Source organism: Camellia sinensis, chromosome 14, assembly GCF_055761805.1.
Source record: "Camellia sinensis isolate YWXY chromosome 14, ASM5576180v1, whole genome shotgun sequence".
In the NCBI taxonomy this organism is placed as follows: domain Eukaryota; kingdom Viridiplantae; phylum Streptophyta; class Magnoliopsida; order Ericales; family Theaceae; genus Camellia; species Camellia sinensis.
Genome location: NC_138974.1, coordinates 6,775,173 through 6,794,546, shown reverse-complemented (window position 1 = coordinate 6,794,546; position 19,374 = coordinate 6,775,173). Strand labels below are relative to the sequence as shown.

Sequence of the window (19,374 nt, the reverse complement as noted above, 5' to 3'; positions counted from 1 at the left end):
TTATTCAGAAATCTTACATGGTATCAGAGCCATCTCTGAGCCCAAACCTTAGATGTTGTCCCTGAATCGTCTTCCTCATCAGATTCTCACTGAGTCGTGATCATAGGTCATCCTTGGACGCGATTATCTCTTGGAAAATAGTCCTTTGGTTTTATCTCTCTGAGTCCCAGGTTGTGACTCCTTTTGTGTTCGTTTGATTCAATTGAAGGGCACGAGTGTCTAGCTTGACTTATTTGGTTCCTTATCTGCTTTGAGAGATGGACTTCGTGCTTCGTCTTCACTAGTTGAAGAAGTGTCGCATTGGCCTTGTCTCTCTAGGTCAAGTTTGACGTGACCTTTCTTTGGCTTTCTTTGGTTCATGATCATCAGAAGTCTTCTTCTGGTTGAGTTCAAAGTCTCCCTCTCTCTCTGGAATAGCGGCGATCATGAGCTCACCCTCCACCTCTGGTTCACACGACTCTCGCTTGACTTCGACTTCTGGTTCAATCTCTCTCTCTCTCGGTGCTATCGATTTCGGAAAGCTTCTCTTTGGTCCTTGCCAGTTCGCGACCTGATTACGACATCTCTGTCTCTCTCTTGATCTCTTTGAGTCGTGATTTGGTTCTGGTTATCTCTCTTGTTCTGAGTCACGTGGCCTGGGTGTTGCTCTTTAGCTGACCACAATTTTCTTTTATTCTTGTTTAGACCAAACAAGTTTTGGTTATTTACAGTTTGACCCTCAATTTTTTAGTTATTACAATGTCTTTGGCTTTTGATGAGTGTGCCTTCTGCCATCAGAGGGGCCATTAGAAGTACCATTGTCCCAAAGAGGGATGTTTATTTGCTTTACAGTCTCAGCCACACTTCCGAGCTCCTCCTCAAAGTACTTTTTAGACTCCAACCATTTATACTGCATCTGTTCCGTCTCCCGATCCTGACTTGGTTTCCTTGAGTGCTCAGATTGGTCAGCTTCAGTATACAGTCTACTTCCCAAACATCCCTGTCTGCCTCTACTATTTCCTCTCTTCAATCAGGTTTGTTTGGGTCTTCTTCAGGTATCTCTCTGTCTATCTAGCTTTTTGACTTTGGTGTCTCTCATCATATGACTCATCATCTCTCTTTACTTCAAAATTGTACTGTCTCTCCATTTCCTATTATTGTTAATATTGTTAATGGGTCTGGTATGTCTGTTATATCTGTTGGGCCTGTCTTACCGTCTGATATGTCTGTTGTCTTTATTACATCTGTCCTTTATGTTCCTTAGTTATCTGTCAGTTTATTATCTATCAGTCAGCTTGATGCCTCCGGTTTTGATGTTATCTTTTCTTCTTCTATCTGTTTTGTGTAGGATCGGATGTCCAAGCAACAGATTAGGACCAGCTGTAGAGTTGAAGACCTCTATATAGTGGAGAGCTTGCATTTGCCTATGGCTACTTGTCTGATTGTTTTTTCCTCTTTTCAGTTAGATTCTCTATCGAGGCATTTTTATTTGTGGCATTCTAGATTAGGTCATTTGTCTGTTGACCGCTTACGGTCTTTAGTTCAGTCAGATATATTGGGTAAAGTTTCTCCTAGTCAATTTATCGAGTGTCGGGGATGTAAACCTGCCAAAATGATAGCCTTTCCTTTTCATAAAAGTACTTTTATCTCTAATACACCGTTTTCTTTAGTTTATACTGATGTTTGGAGCCATTCTCCTATTCTCACCAAAGAGGGTTCTGTATACTATGTGTTATTTGTTGATGACAGCACCCGTTACCCTTGGGTTTATCTTATGACTCATAAGTCCGACTTCTACCAGATATACCACACTTTTCAGTCTATGATCTCTACACAGCTTGGGTCTATTATTAAATTGTTACCGTCAAACTTGGGTGGGGAATATTTTAAAACTGAGTTCTGTGAGTATTTGGCCAATTTGGGTACCATTCATCAAACTTTATGTACTGATACATCCACCTAAAATGGTCGAGCTACGTATAAATACCGTCATCTCCTTGAGACAGCTAGGTCTTTTTTTTTGTCTCTATTCTGGCTCAGTTTTGGGGAGAGGTAGCTCTTACTGCTGCTTTTCTTCTCAACTGTATACCTACTCCCCTTCTCTCTTATCGTTCTCCTTATGAGGCTTTGTTTTTTCAACTTCCCAATTACTTACTCCTTCGTGTTTTTAAGTCTGCTTGTTTTGTCCTTCTTCTCTATAAAGATTGGACCAAACTTAGTGTCCGGTCCATCCTGTGTGTCTTTTTAGGTTACAGTCTTATTCAGAAAGGCTGTCGTTGTCACGACCTTATTTTCTGTTGCCTTTATGTCTCCTGCCATGTTTCTTTTCTCGAACGCCTGTCTTACTTTCAGCTTTTTCCTATCACTGCTCTGTTTTTCAAAGAGGATTTAGTTCACATTGATCCATTTCCTTCTGAAGTCTCTCTTGATGAGTATATCTCTACTGTTTCCTGTGAGCTTGTTCCATCTTCTCCTCCTACCACCCCTCCTGCTGAGTCCCTCTCTATTGTCCCCCATCAGTTTGTTCCCTTTCTGCCACTGTTGTTGATCCTCCTACTTTTGATGATTCTGATCTTACTAACCGTAAGTATCCCCTTCGCAATCGTAAACAGGTAGTTAAACTTGGTTTTACTAAAGCATGTTTTTCTCCTTCATACTGCACCTTTTTGTCTGCTATTCACTCTTTTTTCAGAACCCTAGTCTTACAAGGAGACCTGTCAGGATCTTAATTAGGTTCGAGCTATGGAGGATGAGTTGTCTGCATTGTAGAAGACTGCTACTTGGGAGCTTATTTTTTTTCCTGCTGGCAAGAATTTGATTGGTTACAAATGGGTCTATAAAGTCAAGATTCATTCTGATGGTTCTCTCAAGCGCTACAAAGCTCACTTGGTTGCCAAAGGTTTCTCATAAGAGTATGGTATTGATTACAAGGAGACCCTTGTCCTTGTTGCCAAGATGACTACTGTTTGTATTTGATCTCTGTTGCTGCTATTTGTCATTGGCCTCTCTATCAAATGGATGTTAAGAATGATTTTCTTAATGGCCATCTCGTTGAGAAGGTGATGAAGACGAGTAGGGATTACTTTTCTACAAGTAGTGAGCCCGTTTTAAGTATATTGGCAGCAGCAAGAATAGACTTGTAGGGTTAGATTTTATGAGATTTTGTGGCTACAAAAGTATTTAAAAAAATAAGAGTTTAATGGTTTGTATAAGGGTAGGATTTTAGAAATGAAAACACAAATGTTTAGAGGTGTTGGGTGGCTGTTCTAAGTACTGTGAACAGTGAAGTGAACACTAACCTGGCTAGAGAGAGAGAGAGAGAGAGATGCTTCATCACAAGGGATAGGCCAATCACACAAACACAAACTCAAATTTTCATAATAATAACTCTCATATTTATAGGCTAAAGACTCTCCTACTATAAGGATTATAACTCAAATTTAGAAACTAAAAATATTTAGCAACTACTAATATTTTAGACCAACTATGACTTCCAATTCTACTTCAATCATAATAGGAAATTTTAATCCCTTCTAATTCTACTTCAATATCAAAATAGGAAATTTAGACTTTTGACTACTAAAATTATTTTAGACATGATAAAACCCATATATAATGACTCATTTAATAACTTGACCCAAAATAAAACCCATGGGCGATCCGCACAACTCATGTCCAACAATTATTAGAATTACCATTATACCCTTAATGACTAAAACCTACTATAATGACATGAAGACTCAAAATCATTCCAAATTCTTGATGTCCTAAATTTGCTTCATGTAAAATTTTAAATTTGCTCTTTTTCTTCTTTCCATGATCTTCATCATTCTCCCTTGCATTTGAAAAAACTCGACCTCGAGTTTTATAATGTTGAAGTATAAGCTATGAAGCACGGACACCTCTCCGAGGGCTCCGTACCAATGTCAGACACGTGTCGGACACGAACACGCGTCGGATACGCGGTGGACACGTGTCCGACACGCATGGGAGAGTGTCCCAATTTTTTTTAATTTTTTTACATCCGGACACGTTTTGGACACGTTATAGACACGTTTGGGACACGCGCGAGGGCAATTTCACAGTTTACTAAAATTTTTTGGGGTCAATTTGAAAATAACCAAAAACAGATTAAATTTGCCCTAATCTCTATTCGCCCTAATCTCTTCGAATCGACTATGGAATAGAAGATAAACAGTTGAGAAAGAGAGAAAGAGAGAGGACCTGACTTCGTCGTACGTCGTCTCTCGTCGATCGTTGCTCCTCGTCGGTCGTCTGTCGTCGGCCGTCTGTCATCAGTCGGCGACCTTCTTCGTGCGATCTTCAGTCGATTTGCTGCTTCGTTAAGGAAGGTACGACTCTTCGATCTTCTTCGATCGCTCCCTCTCTCTTCGATAGCTCTCTCTCTCTGTCTCAGCCTCTTCTTTCTTTTATTTTTCTCTTCGATAGCTCTCTCTCTCTCTCTCTCTCTCTCTCTCTTTGTCTCAGCCTCTTCTTTCTTTCTTTTATTTCATTTTTTTTTTCCTTTTATTTTGATTTTGATTTTATTTTTTTTCTTTTATTAATTTAATTTTTTCTTTTCTTTTTCTTTAATTCTGATTCTGATTCTGATTTTGTTTTATTTTATTTTTTCTTTTCTTTTCTTTTATTTTTTTTATATTCTGATTTTATTTTTTCTTTTCTATTATTTGAGGATATAATGTTAATAATGTATGTTTATTAATTTTATTATAGGGACCAATTATTAATTCTGAAACAATGGCTACGGGTGGTAGTTCTAATGATATACCTGATGATGATTTTGATGAGAATAAACCATTGTGGAAGTATATAACTAAATTAGCAAAACCTGGGGAAGGAGGAAGAAATTGCCAATTACAATGTAAATTTTGTAATAATACTTTCAAAGGTTCATATACAAGAGTAAGGGCACACTTGTTAAAACTCCCAGGAAAGGGAATTGGTGCTTGTAAGAAAGTGACAAGTCAAAAACTTTCACAACTACAAAATGAGAATGATGCTGCTGAGCTGAGAATTAAAAATGCTCCTCCCAAAAATGTACCATTGCCTCCTTCCACTGTATCAGTGGGTAGTAGTTATGCTTATGAATCAAAGAAGAGGGAGAACATGTGAGAGTGGGAGTGGGAGTGCTATTGAGAAAGCATTCAACTTGAAGGATAGAGAGCAATTGCATTTTGAAATTGCTAGGATGTTCTACTCGCCGGGGGGGGGGGGGGGGGTACCTTTTAATCTTGCAAGAAATCCTTACTATGTTAGCTCTTACACATTTGCTGCAAATCATAATATTCCTGGATATTTGCCTCCCGGTTATAATTTGTTACGAACCACATTACTTCAAAAAGAGAGGGCAAACATTGATAAATTGTTGCAACCAATTAGGGGCACATGGAAGGAAAAAGGGGTGAGCATTGTTAGTGATTGTTGGAGTGATTCTCAAAGGAGGCCTTTGATTAATTTTATGGCAGTGAGTGAAAGTGGGCCTATGTTCATTAAAGCAGTTGATTGTTCTGGAGAAACTAAAGACAAATATTTCATTGCAAATTTGATGAAAGAAGTGATTAATGAGGTTGGGCCAAGTAATGTGGTTCAAGTCATCACGGCTAATGCTCCTAATTGTAAGGCAGCCGGACAACTCATTGAAGCTCAATTCCCTCATATTCTATGGACTCCTTGTGTGGTGCACACATTAAATCTAGCTTTGAAAAATATTTGTGCTGCAAAGAATATTGAGAGGAATGAAGTCACATATGAAGAATGTAGTTGGATTACTGATATTGCCGGAGATGGTTTGATGATTAAGAATTTTATCTCTAATCACTCAACGCGATTGGCTATGTACAATGAATTTGTGTCATTGAAGTTGCTTTCGGTTGCCGAAACACGATTTGCCTCTACAATTGTTATGCTCAAGAGGTTAAAGCTTATAAAACGTGGTCTTCAAGCAATAGTAATTAGTGACAAGTGGAATTGCTATAGAGAGGATGATGTTGGGAATGCAAAATTTGTGAAAGAAAAGATTTTGGATGATGTGTGGTGGGATTACATTGATTATATTCTTTCCTTCATGGGTCCTATATATGACATGCTTAGGGCTTGTGATACGGACAAACCTTGCCTTCACTTAGTATATGATATGTGGGACTCAATGATAGAGAAAGTGAAGATGTCAATTTATAGGCATGAAGGGAAAAGAATAGATGAGGAATCTACATTTTACAATGTGGTGCATCAAATTCTCGTGGATCGTTGGAATAAAAACAATACTCCTCTCCATTGTATGGCACATTCATTGAATTCAAAGTAAGTACCACATTTAAATTTGTTTTACATATTTCATTTTAATGGACTTATCTAGTCTTTCTTGAAATAATTATTTTTCCTATTTTGGATTGTAGGTATTATAGTGATGAGTGGCTCCATGAGGATCAAAATAGAGTTCCTCCACATAGGGATGAAGAGGTGACACGTGAGAGGAGCAAGTGTTTTAAGAGGTATTTTGAAGATATTACGGAGCGAACTAAGGTGATAACTGAGTTTGGAAAATTTTCGGGTTATGTTGAAACATTCTCAGAGTATGATTCCATTCATAATAGGTGGCACATGGATCCTTATACTTGGTGGTGTGCATATGGTGCATATGCACCATCTCTTCAAAAACTAGCTTTGAGATTGCTTGTGCAACCTGCCTCTTCATCTTGTTGTGAGAGAAATTGGAGTACTTACTCCTTTATTCACTCAGTGAGAAGGAACAAGATGGTCCCTCAACGCGCGGAGGATTTGGTGTTCATTCATAGCAATCTTCGTCTTTTATCAAGGAGGAGCTCCCAATACTTGCAAGGAGAGACAAAAATGTGGGATATTGCCGGAGATAACTTTGACTCACTTGATGATATTGGAATGCTTGGGATAGCTAACCTCTCACTTGATGAACCGGCTATGGAGGCGGTCCTATTTACAGATGAAGGAGAAGATGGAGGTGGTGGTGAAGATGTTGTAATAGTTTCCTCTACTTAGGTTGATATTTATAGATTTTGTAATAGTTGTTGGTACATTGGATAATTTTATATTTTGTGGTTTGATTTTCATGCATTTTGTAACAAATGATGGTTGGTAGCTTCGAATGACATGTTATGTATTGATGGAATGCTATTTTATATTAATTGTGAACGATATATATGATGTTAAATCAATTAAATGTTTATTTTTTATAATTTTAATAGTGTTATTTTGTATATTTTATTACCTTTATTTGATTTTTTTAAATAATTTTATGACATATAATAAATAAAATTAATTATATATATTGAACATGTCCCCGGCGTGTCGCGTCCCCTATTTTTTGAAAATTTGCGTTTTTGCGTGTCCGTGTCGTGTCGCGTGTCCGTGTCCGTGCTTCTTAGAGTATAAGGATTATGAAATCTTGCACTTGCAACCATTCAAATTGATTGTTTTGAATAAATGATTAGAAAATCAAAATGTTCAATGTTGTCATCACTCCGTTGTCCACATCGAACTTATTAGGAATCATAAACTTAATGTGAACTTCATTTTTCTTGTGAAGAGCAAAAGGTTCAATTGCATTCACATCATTTTCTTTGGCTTCCTTGGCTTTAGAACCTTGATCTTGACGATCTTTCATGCTTTCTTTAGTAAGCAGTTAATTTTTGCCTTCGTTTCTTCAATATCCTCAATATTAGCAACTTGTTCATCTTGCTCGTTCATAGTTTCTTCAAAATCTTTTACACTATCAACCTTTTGCTTCTGGATATTAGTCTTTTGTAAAACAGCAACCAACAATCCTTCCATGGAAGCTTTCAATTCATTCAAAGTTGCCTTGATAGTATGCACATCACTCTTTATTGTTGCAACATCCTCCTTAATTATCGCAAAATCCTCCTTTAACATTGCAACATCTTTGCTAGTAGCTCTATAATTTGTTAACAATGTTTCAAACTTTCAATTTAATTCAATGCTTGTCAACATTGTAATAAAGAAAGCAATTTCATCAAAAGATTGGTAAGGAACAAGGTATGATCTTGAAGCTCTGATACCAAACTGATGTAGGACAAGTAGAGATTACTTTCCTACAAGTTATGGGCCCGGTTTAAGTATATTGGCAGCAGCAACAATAGACTTATAAGGCTGGATTTGGTAGGATTTTGTGGCTGCAAAAGTATTTAAAAAAAAAAAAAAAAAGAGTTTAAAGGTTTGTAAAAGGGTAGGATTTTGGAAATGAAAACGCAAATGTTTAGGGGATGTTGGATGGCTGTTCTAAGCACTATAAATAGTGAAGTGAACAGTAACCTTGCTAGAGAGAGAGAGAGAGATGCTTCACCCTCACAAGGGATAGGCTAATCACACAAATACAATATCAAATTTTCATAATAATAACTGTTCACCTTAATCATTGAGATTACACATATTTATAGGCTAAAGGCTCCTAATTCTATGAGGACTATAACTCAAATTTAGAAACTAAAAATATTTAACAACTACTAATATTCTAGACCAACTATAACTTCCAATTCTACTTCAATCATAATTGAAAACTTTAATGACTTCTAATTCTACTTCAATATCAAAATAGGAAACTTAGACTTTTGACCACTAAAATTATTTTAGACATAATAAAAATCCATATATAATGACCCATTTAATAACTTGACCCAAAATAAAATCTGTGGGCGACCCTTACAACCCATGTCCAACAATTATTAGAATTACCATTATACCCTTAATGACTAAAACCTACTATAATGACATGAAGACTCAAAATTATTCCAAATCTTTAATTTTTGATGCCTTAGAGCATCTCCAACGGTAGTAGGCATTTTACCTAGCTAAATATGACTATAAAGTATATATTTTATTTTGCCTATCAACTGTTTTATGTTTTTACTCCAACCATGCTCTTTATTTTATCTATTTATCCAAATACTATTAATTTTATAGAATACCACGTCAACAACAAAGATGGAGGGAAATAATCCTAATGATTGAATACATTTTGCCTAGCGTTGAAGGCTAGCTACATGTAGTTAGTGAATATGAGTTGAGCCAAAATGCCTAATCATATGCCTAGTGCATTGGAATTGAAAAAAGTGAATCACACTAGGCATTTTAACTAACAAGTATCATATGCCTAGTGCATTGGAGATGTTCTTATATTTGCTTCATGTGAAATTCTAGATTTGTTCTTTTTCTTCTTTCTATGATCATCAGAAGGTCTACATGCGTCCGCCCCCTTGCCATCTCGTCTTCGTCGTGCTTGGTATGACTGTTTTCACCCTTGTGCCCAGGATTTTACTTTGTTTCTCCTTCACACCACTGCTAGTTTCGTTGCCCTGTTACATTATGTAGGTGATATGATGATCACGGGCTCTGACTCTTTAGCTATCTCTGAGGTCAAGCAGCATTTCTTCCGCACCTTTGAAATGAAGGATCTGGACCCATTGCGGTATTTCTTAGTATTAAAGTAGCTTCTTTTTCCAAGAGTTATTTTCTGTCTCAGGCCAAGTATGCAAATGAGGTTATTCACCATGCCGGTCTTATTGACACTAAGATTTTTGATATCCCAATTGAGCTTTATGTAAAGCTTAATACTACTAATGGTGTCCCTCGGGATAATCCCACTTTATATTGAGAGTTTATGGGTTGCTTAGTCTATTTGACAGTTACTTGCCCTGATCTTGTCTATGCTATTCATGTGATTAGCCAATTCGTTTTTGCTCCTCATTCTACACATTGGGCTGCTTTGGTTCAGATTCTTCGCTATCTCCGGAATACTATATTTCAGGGCTTACTGTTGTCTGCTACTTTTTCTTTGGACTTGGTGCCTTATGTTGATTCTGATTGGGTGGTGATGTTATTGATCGAAAGTCCACATTTGGTTTATGTATATTTCTTAGCGATTCCTTGATCTCTTGGAAAAGTAAGAAACAAACTGTTGTTACTCGCTCTGCTGAGATTGTTTGGCTTTGCTGTCTCTTGTCTGATTTGGGTGTCCCTTAGTCTTCTCCGATCTCTCTCTATTGTGACAATCGCAGTGCTATTCAGATTGCCTATAACACAGTCTTCCATGAGTGGACGAAGCACATTGAGATTGATTGTCACTTGTCCGTCAACATCTACAATCTAGCTCTATCTCCCTTCCTTTCATCTCTTCAGCTCTGCAATTTGCTGACTTCTTTACCAAGAGACTAACATTATTACTCTATTTCAGTTTCTTCTTAACAAACTCTCAGTATTTTCTGCTAAAACACCTTGAGGTTGAGTGGAGGTGTGAGAATATTAGGTTTTATGTATATATAGTAGTATATATTTTTGGTATATTTTAGGGATTGAGTAATTATTCTAGTTTCCTTTTCAGTCTTAGGGTTAGATTGTTATATAAACCGATGTATTACTATATTACAAACAATTGAATATGTAGACTTTATTAAGAAATCTTACAGCAGTATCTCAGACTTCTGCGAAATAGACCGCTTCAGCGACCAATCATGCGCTCGAGTGAAGAATGAATGCTCTCAATATCTGAGGTTTCGAAATTCAATACTGGAAGGGTCAAAAGACCGCTTGAGCGGTGAAACTTGCGCTCGAGTGAACAGTCTAAGTTGTCTAGGTGACCAAGCCACCAACGGACATAACTCTCTCGTCCGAACCCTGTTTAAAGTAAACCAAGGGTCTAGAATGAAGCCCCAACAACAAGCAGTCCAAAGGTTGTAGTCCTACACTAAGACGATACGCTAATTAAAGTTATAAGATCAATTAAAAGGGTTTCATTTCTAACAATAAAGGAGTTAGATGTAGTTCAAATGACTTAAAGAGTACGAATGTTACACTTTCTCTTTTCTAACCCTGACCCTAATCTCTAGCACTTTACATTTCAACTCCCTCTTAAATCCAAGACAATTTGTAAGGATTCAAATGCGTTTCTATTGCCAACCCCAATTTTGGGACAACTTCCCTGAAACTACATTATTGCAATTTCCTGAATCAATAGCAACTCCACACCTTGCCACAATAGTGCAGGTAGATTGAAGGATGTTATTCCGAACTACCAGTAAGTGAACCTCATTACCTTGCACGAACTCCTTATGACTGTCATTGACAGTATCAAATCAAACGGAGGGTCTTGCTCAGCATCCACTGCTTGTCGATGTAGACTTCACAGTCCACGAAAAACCCTTTACCATAAACACTATCCTTTTAGAAATCTTCCATTCTGTTCCTCACTTAACCACACTTAAAAGTGTTAGGCCACTCTTTGTTGATTCCAGTTAGGTTGACCTCTCATGTTAGCCCTCTTGGTTGTAGCCTGTAGGATACAATTACATTTTGGGACTAAAGGGTTGGACAAAGAATTGAACAATTATTTTTGAAAAAAAAGGTTCACTAAAGACTAAAAAAATAAATTCAATTTTTTTATTTTATATTTTTTATTTTTTGCATCTTTAGTGAATTTTTTACATCACACATGGAGCTGATGTGTTGGTGATGTGGCAGATTCTGTTATGGGAGTTAGTCTAGGAATAAAATGAGAAGGATTGCAAACATGAAGGGCCAAAGTGGAAAAAATCAAACTTAAAGGGCCAAAGTGGGAAATGGGTGAACGTTTAGGGGGGCAAAGTGTAATTTACCCAAATACTAATAAAAGCAAAATGTTAGAGAATTTATGATTACATTTAAATCATTAAATTTTGGTATAATAAATGTAATAATGAGTATAAATATTATAACCAAAATGTTTAAACCACAGTAAAAATTATAACAGCAAAGAATTGAACAATTATTTTTTATTAAAAATTATCTAACAGAATTTACCATAAAGTGGAAGATTGGTGAATACTTAGTCTGCTAACTATTGTACTTCAAAATTGAGAATAGAAGAAGAATTGTAGGTTGGTTAATCTTCTTCAGGAAAGAATATCTAATGAACTTGCAATTGAGCCAAGGGATGTTCACTTTCTGCCTCATTGGCTGCAGGAGTGGACCAGATATTCTATATTATGACCTAATGCATAAGCTGAATATCTGAATGCTAGTTGGTGTCACAATCTGAATGTAAAATTCTTGTCTTGGGTTTTGATTAATCCTTCTTTGGACATCAAGTTCAATTGGAAGTTCAAAATATGATTCAAAATTCTCGAGACGAGTGAACAAAAGCAAGCTGCGGCGAGGAAAAGAAAAACAAGGTGCTGAAATGAGTTGACAGTATAGTTCTTTGGGACAATTATGATGGAGAAAAGTTATCAACCATCTTGGATGGATAACCCCATCTATGAGAAAGAGCTTCTCAATAATAAAGCCCAAAAGCAATTTTTATGAGCTTTGTTTTTATTTTTGAAATGAATTCCTGAAGGTTTTCACCCATATCATCACGGATGAACTTAAACCAACTGATTGATTCAACGAAGGACATTAAGTGCCTCAGTGTTCACGTAGGGAACATGCACATTCCACCTAGTGAGCTATGGGGTGGACCAAATATTCTGTATATGAAGACCCAATGTTTAAGCTGATGCAAAATTTGAATGCTAGTTGGTGTCAAAATCTAAGAAAAGTAGGGTCTAAGAAGATACAATTGGTTTAATCCACTTTTGGTGAGGATTTAACTTGGGGGTAAGTTGTAGATAAAAATGTTGATTTTGAAAATGAAGGTAGAAAGCTTTAATTGTGTTAAAGAGCTCGTATTTTCTTTTATAAACTTTTGGAGTATATTTGGTGGCATATTTTACAATGCTTGTACCGTTTACTTGCGCTAACTATCCATTTCTTGGGAGACTTAAATTGAAGATGGGCTTGTTGATGCAGTGTCACTTGTGGGACAATCAGCTCCCCCTGATGTCTTGCAGAAGATGACTTATCTCGTCATAAGGCATCCCCAAGTCAAGCATATTGACACAGTCCGCGCTTACACTTTTGGTGTTCTGTATTTTGTAGAGGTTAGTAGTTGAAATAGTAGAGTTTTCCGTTAATGGTTTATTAATGGAGAATTGGCTCCAAGCACTCCTTTTTCTTGAATGCTTTGCTAGTGAGAGAGTATAGTCACGATCATGTTATTTCTTATATCTTTGTTGAAAACACAGGTTGACATTGAACTTCCAGAAGAGTTACCGTTGAAAGAAGCACATCTCATAGGAGAGACCCTGCAGATGAAGATAGAGAAACTTCCTGAAGTTGAAAGGGCATTTGTTCATCTTGATTATGAGTGTCAACACAAACCAGAGCACTCTGTTCTCAGTAGGCTGCCCAACAGAGAGGATTGATTTTTCTTTCAGTTCATGTCAGTTACTACTTACATGCTTCAAAATTTGGCCTTCTGGAAATTTACTTGATAGGAATGTTTGGGATAGTAAACGACTTTTCTGGTTTGAGCATGAGTGGACTTTGAATCTGCTTCCATATTTCGGATCTAATTGTTATATATAAGTCACTTTCATGTGCCTGTTGTATGGAGAAAACTGTATAATGAGTCTTCTGAAATACTAGCAAATGAGGCGATTTATTCGGCTGCTTTCAGTCTTCAATAAATTAGTAAAGGCAATTTTCAGTGATACCTTATTTTTAAGTACTACTAGTTTTGTTTTTGTTTTTGTTTTTTTCCCCTTCTTTATCTTTTTTATATCTTATTTTTTGAAAAGAAAAAAAAAATTGTTATCAAACAGTGGTTAAACAATTTTAAATATCGCTGTTGAATGATATTATGCATTACTTGGAGTTGAAATGACAAGGGTGGGAGTATCATTTGACTTGTTAACTGAGCAGTAATGAATGAGTATTTTCGCTCAATTTCACGTATTTGCCACTCATCAACATCTATAATTTTTATTAATATTTTAATTTTTCAACTTGCAAAATTAACTCGCCTCCCTTTCGTCAACCTCCGATTTGTCCCGCCCCCGAGATGATACAAGGAGAGGACATATTTTTGTAAACCCTCCCTAAACTTGACCCGTGACCGTTAAGTTCCATAAGCAATCTAATTTCTGATATCTTTCTTTTATTCCTAGACACAAAATAGTAAATCTCGTGCACATGTGACATTTGTGTCATGTTCAATTAGTCCCATGTTCAGAATTTAGAAAAAGAGAGAGAAAAAAATGGATAGTTCACATGAAGAGTGCTCGAGAGCTATTTTGATTGATAATTTATTTAATATGTATTAAAAAATTAAATTTGTAATATTTTGATGTATATATTAATTAAGACTGAATTAATGTTATATTTTAGAGCACGGCCTATTAGGATGACTTTTGGCCTACAGCCCATGACGGTGACATCAATCATTGGGTATTGCTTAGGTTCATTATATCTAAGGTCTATCTTCACACTAGTTATTATAACTTTATCCCTACAAATTATTTTTCTATTTTTATATTTAAAATAAGAAAATTATATACAGGCTCAATTTCTAAATTCATTTTCTAAACTTAGTGATATGTAAGTGATGTGATTCGTTAAAAATTAAAGAACATATGGGAGTGTGTGTTACCTTTAATATCTTAATTGATTGACACATCATTAGATTTGAAAAAATGAGTATAATTTTTTTATCTTGAATAGCAATTGTATTATTAAGAGTGCTGCTATTAACACCCAATGAATTATTTTGGACCCCTTAATTTTTAGCTTTTTTTTATTACAATAGCAACCTCAAATAAAATTACTAAAAAAGACATCATTAATTTTGGAACATCCCATCTCACAATTAAATTAAACCCACACACCATTATATTATGAATTAGAGTTTATGAGATTACTCACATCCATCACTACCCATCTATCTTCTCCAAATTTCACTTTCAAAACTTATCCATCTTCAAAATCTTGAAAACCTTTTAGTGGCAATATTCTGGCAATAACGGCAGCAACCATTTGATTACTGACACTTCTCCAGCAATGATAATGAGTGGAAGTTTTTTCGAAAATCACAATTCTATGAGACGGGAGGAGTAACAATAAAAGTTCAGAAGAAGTTCATAGTTTTGATGGTGTTCTTAACTCAGAAGAGATTGATCTTGTAAGAGTAAGTTTCTTTAAAAAAATAGCAAAAATAATAAAATTTATTCGTCATTTTTTCAGGACTGAACTCCCGAATATATGACCGAAATTCGAGAACACAGGCTCGAACATTATTTATTTGTTCAGGAACCGGTAACCGAACATTTATTATTTGTTCGGAATCGGTAATCGAACATAATCATCGAAGAAAAAGATGAGGCGGTAGAGAGAGAGAGAGAGAGAGAGAGAGAGCAAAGACAGTAATCAAACTCGGTTCTTCTTCTTCTTCTTCTTCTTCTTCGTGTGTTTTGTTAGGATTTTTGGAAAAGATGTTTTTTTAGGGTGTGAGGGGTGTGCATTCAATTGAATGGATAGAATATTTTCACAAGGATAATTTTGGTATTATTTGGGGGGGGGAAAAGAAACTTTAAGGGTTTAAAAATTTATAAGTGGGGGTCCAAAATAATAAAAAAAATGGTGCTAATAGCACTACTCATTATTAGCACCCCATTTATTATTTTGGACCCCCACTTATAAATTTTGAAACCCTTGAAATTTCTTTTCTCCCTCCAAATAAAATCAAAATTATCCTTGTGAAAACATTTCACTCATTGAATGCACACCCCCCCCCCCACCCCCACACCCAAAAAAAAAACCCCACTTCCAAAAAAACCCTAACAAAGCCCACGACGAAGAAGAAGAAGAGGCAATGTAATTACTGTCTCTACTGTCTCATCCACCATCGTCACAGTTGGTATACTCTCTCTCTCTCTCTCTCTCTCTCTACACCCCATATATATATATGCATAATTTCTTAGTTTACTCATAATAATATCTTCTCTTGCAGAAAAAAATTATAATAATTGGTTTAGTTTTCTCAATAAAACAGGTCTGAACCTATGAATAATGTTCGGTTACCTATTTCCGAACAAATAATAAATGTTCAGTTACCGGTTCCCGAACAAATAAACAATGTTCAAGCCTATGTTCCTGAATTTCAGTCATATGTTCGGAAGCTCAACCCCAAAAAAATGACGAATAGATTTTATTATTTTTGCTATTTTTTTCAAGAAACTTACCCTCACAAGGCCAATCTCCTCTAAGTTAAGAACAACATCAAAGTTATGAAACTCCTCTAAGCTTTTATTGTTGTACTCCTCTCATCTTATGGACTTGTGGTTGCCAGAAAAACTTCTACTCATTGTCATTGTCGAAGAAGTATAGGTAATCAAATGTTGCCACCGTTATTGTTGGAATATTGCCACCAAAGGGTTTTCAAGGTTTTGAAGATGAGATTTGGGAAAGATGGATGAGTGGTAATGGAAGTGGTGCTCTCATAAACCCTAATTCATGATGTAATGGATGTGTAGGATTAATTGTGAGATGAGATGTCCCAAAATTAATGATGTCCTTTGTAGTAATTTCATTTGAGATTATTATTGTAATAAAAAAAGCTAAAAATTAGAGGATCCAAAATAATTGATGAGGTGCTAATAGCAGCACTCATGATAAATTATATTTATGGTCTTTAAGTATGCATTTTGTGAATTTTAATTTTGTCAATTTCGTTAATTAAAATTTTAATTTATATTAATTTGGTCTTATTTAAACTCATAACTTAAATAGTTAATGGAATAATAATAAAATATACATATGACTTTGGTTCGTAAAGTTTTTTAATTTTGTTAATTTATTCTTGAAACATTGATGAGAAAAATAAAACATGACTTATAATATTGAAAGATGAAATTAGCAATATTAGAACCTTAAGGACCAAACTAACACATGACATATATACTTTAGTGATCATATTTAAAATTTATAATTATTTTACTAACAATTTAAACAGTAGTTTAAAATTAGACTAATTTGGTAATTTAAAGGAAAAATAAAATAAAATTAAAATTTAAAGGACTAAAAGTGATATGAAAGGCATGCGTCTTCCTATTTGATCTAAACTTAAAATAAATAAATATGATCTCTGATCAAATGAGTTGATTTTAAAATCTTTCTAATTAAAAATCCTAATATTATATGGTGTTTGGCAAGTGGGTTGGGGCTAAAATAGCCACAAAAGACAAAACAGGCTATTTTAGTCACAACAAACAAAACATCACATCCAACCCATAATCATTACACTCTTCTCTCACAAAAAAAAGCCAAAAAGCCAAAAAGCCATTCCCAAACCAAGCTTTTTAGCCCAGGCTAAAATAGCCAAAAAAGCCAAAAAGCCAACCCACTTCCCAAACGGAGTATGTTGTTGGTTTTATTGAGGGAAACTACCCTGCAGTGGTCTTTTCAAAAAATTATTGACTAATTAACGAAAAATTTTATACCTTACACTTTAATATTAATAAAGTATATTATTAATTCGTCCCTGCTCACAGGCTACCTTTATAAATTCTATTTAACTTTACAAATTCTTAAATTGTGTGTTAATTAATTTTTGGATAAATTACACTTTGCACTTTTTTACTTTATATCAAATCTCATTTTGGCCCCTAAACATCAAATTGTGGCACTTAACCCCCTGCACTTTTGTTCAAGTGTCACTTTGGCCGTTTTGTTAGCCTTATTGTTAACAGAGGTTAGTCACATGAAAAACATGTGAGGATAAATTACACTTTACACCCCTACATTTTATACAAAATCTCACTTTAATCCCTACACATCAAAATTGTGACACTTAGCTCCCTAAAGGATAACTTTTGTTAGTCTCACTATTAACAAAAGGACCAATGTGACACTTGACCAAAAGTGTAGGGGATTAAGCGTCACAATTTGATATGTAGGAACTAAAGTAAGATTTTGTGTAAAGTGCAGGGGTGCAAAGTGTAATTTACCCTTAATTTTTTATTTATTTATTTTTTTTGTTCTATCAATTTTATCATAAAATTTGTACTTATTTTGCCAGACTGACATGGTATCCCGACAGAGACGCCAACATCCTCTTAGCTATCCAAGTCAACGTCTTCGACTGCAACAGCATAGCTATCGCTGCATCCTTTTTCTCACGAGTTCATGGATGGACCTCCTTCAAGAGTTGGGCTGCTCATTCTCGAAACAGTCATACCAAAACAGTCTCACCCAAATTCAATCTTGCTATGCTCTTCCCTCCTAGTGAGGTTGGAAAGCGGTACAGAGTTGTTCAGGCTGTGAATTTGAGTCCGAGGGCAAACCTGCCTTTGCCTAAACTTAGTTTTGGTAATGTTGGTGACTGTCTTCTCACGGTGATGATTCTTACCCAATATTTAATTTTAACTCCATTATCTATATATTTTTGGTTGTTACATTGATAGGTAATTTGAGCCAATTTGCAAAAGCAGTGCCATCAATGGAGAGAAGTGAGGAAGATGGGTATGGGTTGGTGAAGCAACAAGGAAAATTGATGGTGATTATGTCAAGAAATTTAAAGGAGATTTTGATGTGGTGGCTAAAGAAATAGAGGGATGGAAAGGAATTGCATTTAATGTATGAGGCTGATTTTGGGTGGGGGAGACCTGTGTGGGTGACAATGGCTGCACAAACTGTTGGGAATGTTGTTGGTCTAATGCCCATTCCTGTGGCCAATGTATCAGGGGAGGCCATGCAAGCAGTGATGAGTATGAGAAGGGATGAGTTGGCAAAACTTGAACCTGATAAAGTGTTCCAAGCATTTGTTTCCCCTACATTGGATGATAAAGTTTTCTTTAAGAGCTCTATGTAGATTTAGGTAACCTCTCTCCTGTACTACTGAATAATTATTGTGATTAATTTAAGTTCCTCTATTGGTATTTTGGGTCTTTATGTGTTTTGTCCTTTTCTTCTTGGTTTTAGTAAAATTGCTTAATTAAGTTCAATCCACGAATATTCATTTTGTTAGGTTATTGCTATCGCATGCACCCCACGGAAATATGGGGTAGAATATTTTTGGGGGTTTCAAGTATTTTGGCTTATTTTGGCAACATAGTTAAATTCTACTTAATTATTTTTATTTTTTGCTTCAATTGCTTTGTTTTTGTGCTTTTCTTTTTATTTTACAAATTATGAGGCTGAGTAATTTGTTGTTAGGATGTGAGTTTGAACTTTTTGAAGAGATATCGTATAACAGCTTAGAGATCATATCTAATCCAAAAACAATAAAAAAAAAAAAAAACATTGATCACAAGGCCTCTGGATCAAACCCAAATCATAAATTTGAATGAGTGACGAACTAAGAATTAAAAATAGAATTAATTACAAAAAATATATTAAGGCTTCATGTATTTTTTTACTTTAAAAAATTTCAATTTTTCAATTTCTAAAACTTAAATCTTGGAGTTCCATCTGTATTTTAATGTGCTCCTTCCATACATCTTCGTGTGCGTAAGGTAACGGAGAATTATTTTGAAA

The 19,374-nt window shown here is 35.5% G+C and overlaps 1 protein-coding gene and 1 non-coding gene across 5 annotated transcripts in view; both read left to right on the top strand.

The window, feature by feature from the left end:
• Positions 1–13,556, top strand: part of LOC114321675 (metal tolerance protein 4-like) — a 35,729-nt gene extending 22,173 nt beyond the window's left edge. For 3 of the 4 annotated variants that reach the window (XR_014350944.1, XM_082906263.1, XM_082906262.1), the window contains 2 exons: positions 12,814–12,944; positions 13,089–13,556. Coding sequence is in view for 3 of the 4 variants with exons in the window: in XM_082906263.1 (XP_082762389.1) it covers positions 12,814–12,944; positions 13,089–13,268 (311 nt within the window). In the remaining variant the exon portion in view is untranslated. Of the gene's footprint in view, positions 1–6,395; positions 7,212–12,813; positions 12,945–13,088 lie in introns of those variants that run through there. The other variant, XM_082906261.1, reaches the window with a different exon arrangement.
• Positions 13,557–17,982: 4,426 nt separating this feature from the next.
• On the top strand, positions 17,983–18,789 carry LOC114321722 (uncharacterized). The gene is made up of 2 exons (XR_014350774.1): positions 17,983–18,207; positions 18,303–18,789. It is a non-coding gene; the product is annotated as an uncharacterized LOC114321722 (transcript).
• Positions 18,790–19,374: the final 585 nt, after the last annotated feature.